This window comes from Penaeus monodon, chromosome 22, assembly GCF_015228065.2.
Source record: "Penaeus monodon isolate SGIC_2016 chromosome 22, NSTDA_Pmon_1, whole genome shotgun sequence".
Lineage (NCBI taxonomy): Eukaryota > Metazoa > Arthropoda > Malacostraca > Decapoda > Penaeidae > Penaeus > Penaeus monodon.
Window position 1 is genome coordinate 14,725,645 of NC_051407.1, and position 543 is coordinate 14,726,187.

At 40.0% G+C, this 543-nt stretch overlaps 1 protein-coding gene across 1 annotated transcript in view; it reads left to right on the top strand.

Moving 5' to 3' along the window:
* Positions 1-76: 76 nt before the first annotated feature.
* Positions 77-543, top strand: part of LOC119587575 (carbohydrate sulfotransferase 9-like) — a 17,096-nt gene continuing 16,629 nt past the window's right edge. Inside the window, exon 1 of the mRNA XM_037936287.1 lies at positions 77-462. Within this exon, the coding sequence (XP_037792215.1) occupies positions 106-462 (357 nt within the window). The 5' untranslated portion in view covers positions 77-105. The remainder of the gene's footprint in view (positions 463-543) is intronic.

Here is a 543-nt window from a genome sequence, read left to right on the forward strand (position 1 = left end):
ATCAGCCACGGCGAACATCTGTTGTGTTAATCCATCCAATCGCAGACGCCATATCTTTAGTCCGCATTTGTTTTCATTTAACGTGATCTCCTCTTAGTGAACAGGATGATCCACAGAAGAGTGACGCGGCTTTTCAATCTCAGGTTCTTTGGCATAATGGCACTGCTTCTGCTCCTGCAAAATGGTTTCTTTGACTCGAATGTAGTCCCTATGGTGAAGAAAAGGGTTAAGTATACAATGCTGACGATTCCAAACGCCACAGTAACCACAGATGATTACGAATTGTTCACGCCCTCTTACACTGTAGATATTTACGAAGATAGTGGTGCCCGAAGGTTAAATGAAAGGAAAGAATTCAAGGAAAAGATGTGTCAGAAGATGAACATTGGAGGATATGTAAAGACGAAAGAATTTATGTACTACAGTAAAATCTACAAACTTCTGGTGTGCGCTCCCCCTAAGGTGAGGTCGAATTAAATTATTTTCTTGATCTGTATTCAGTGTAAGTTCTAACAACTAATCAATGTTGCAGTTCTTTTGAAT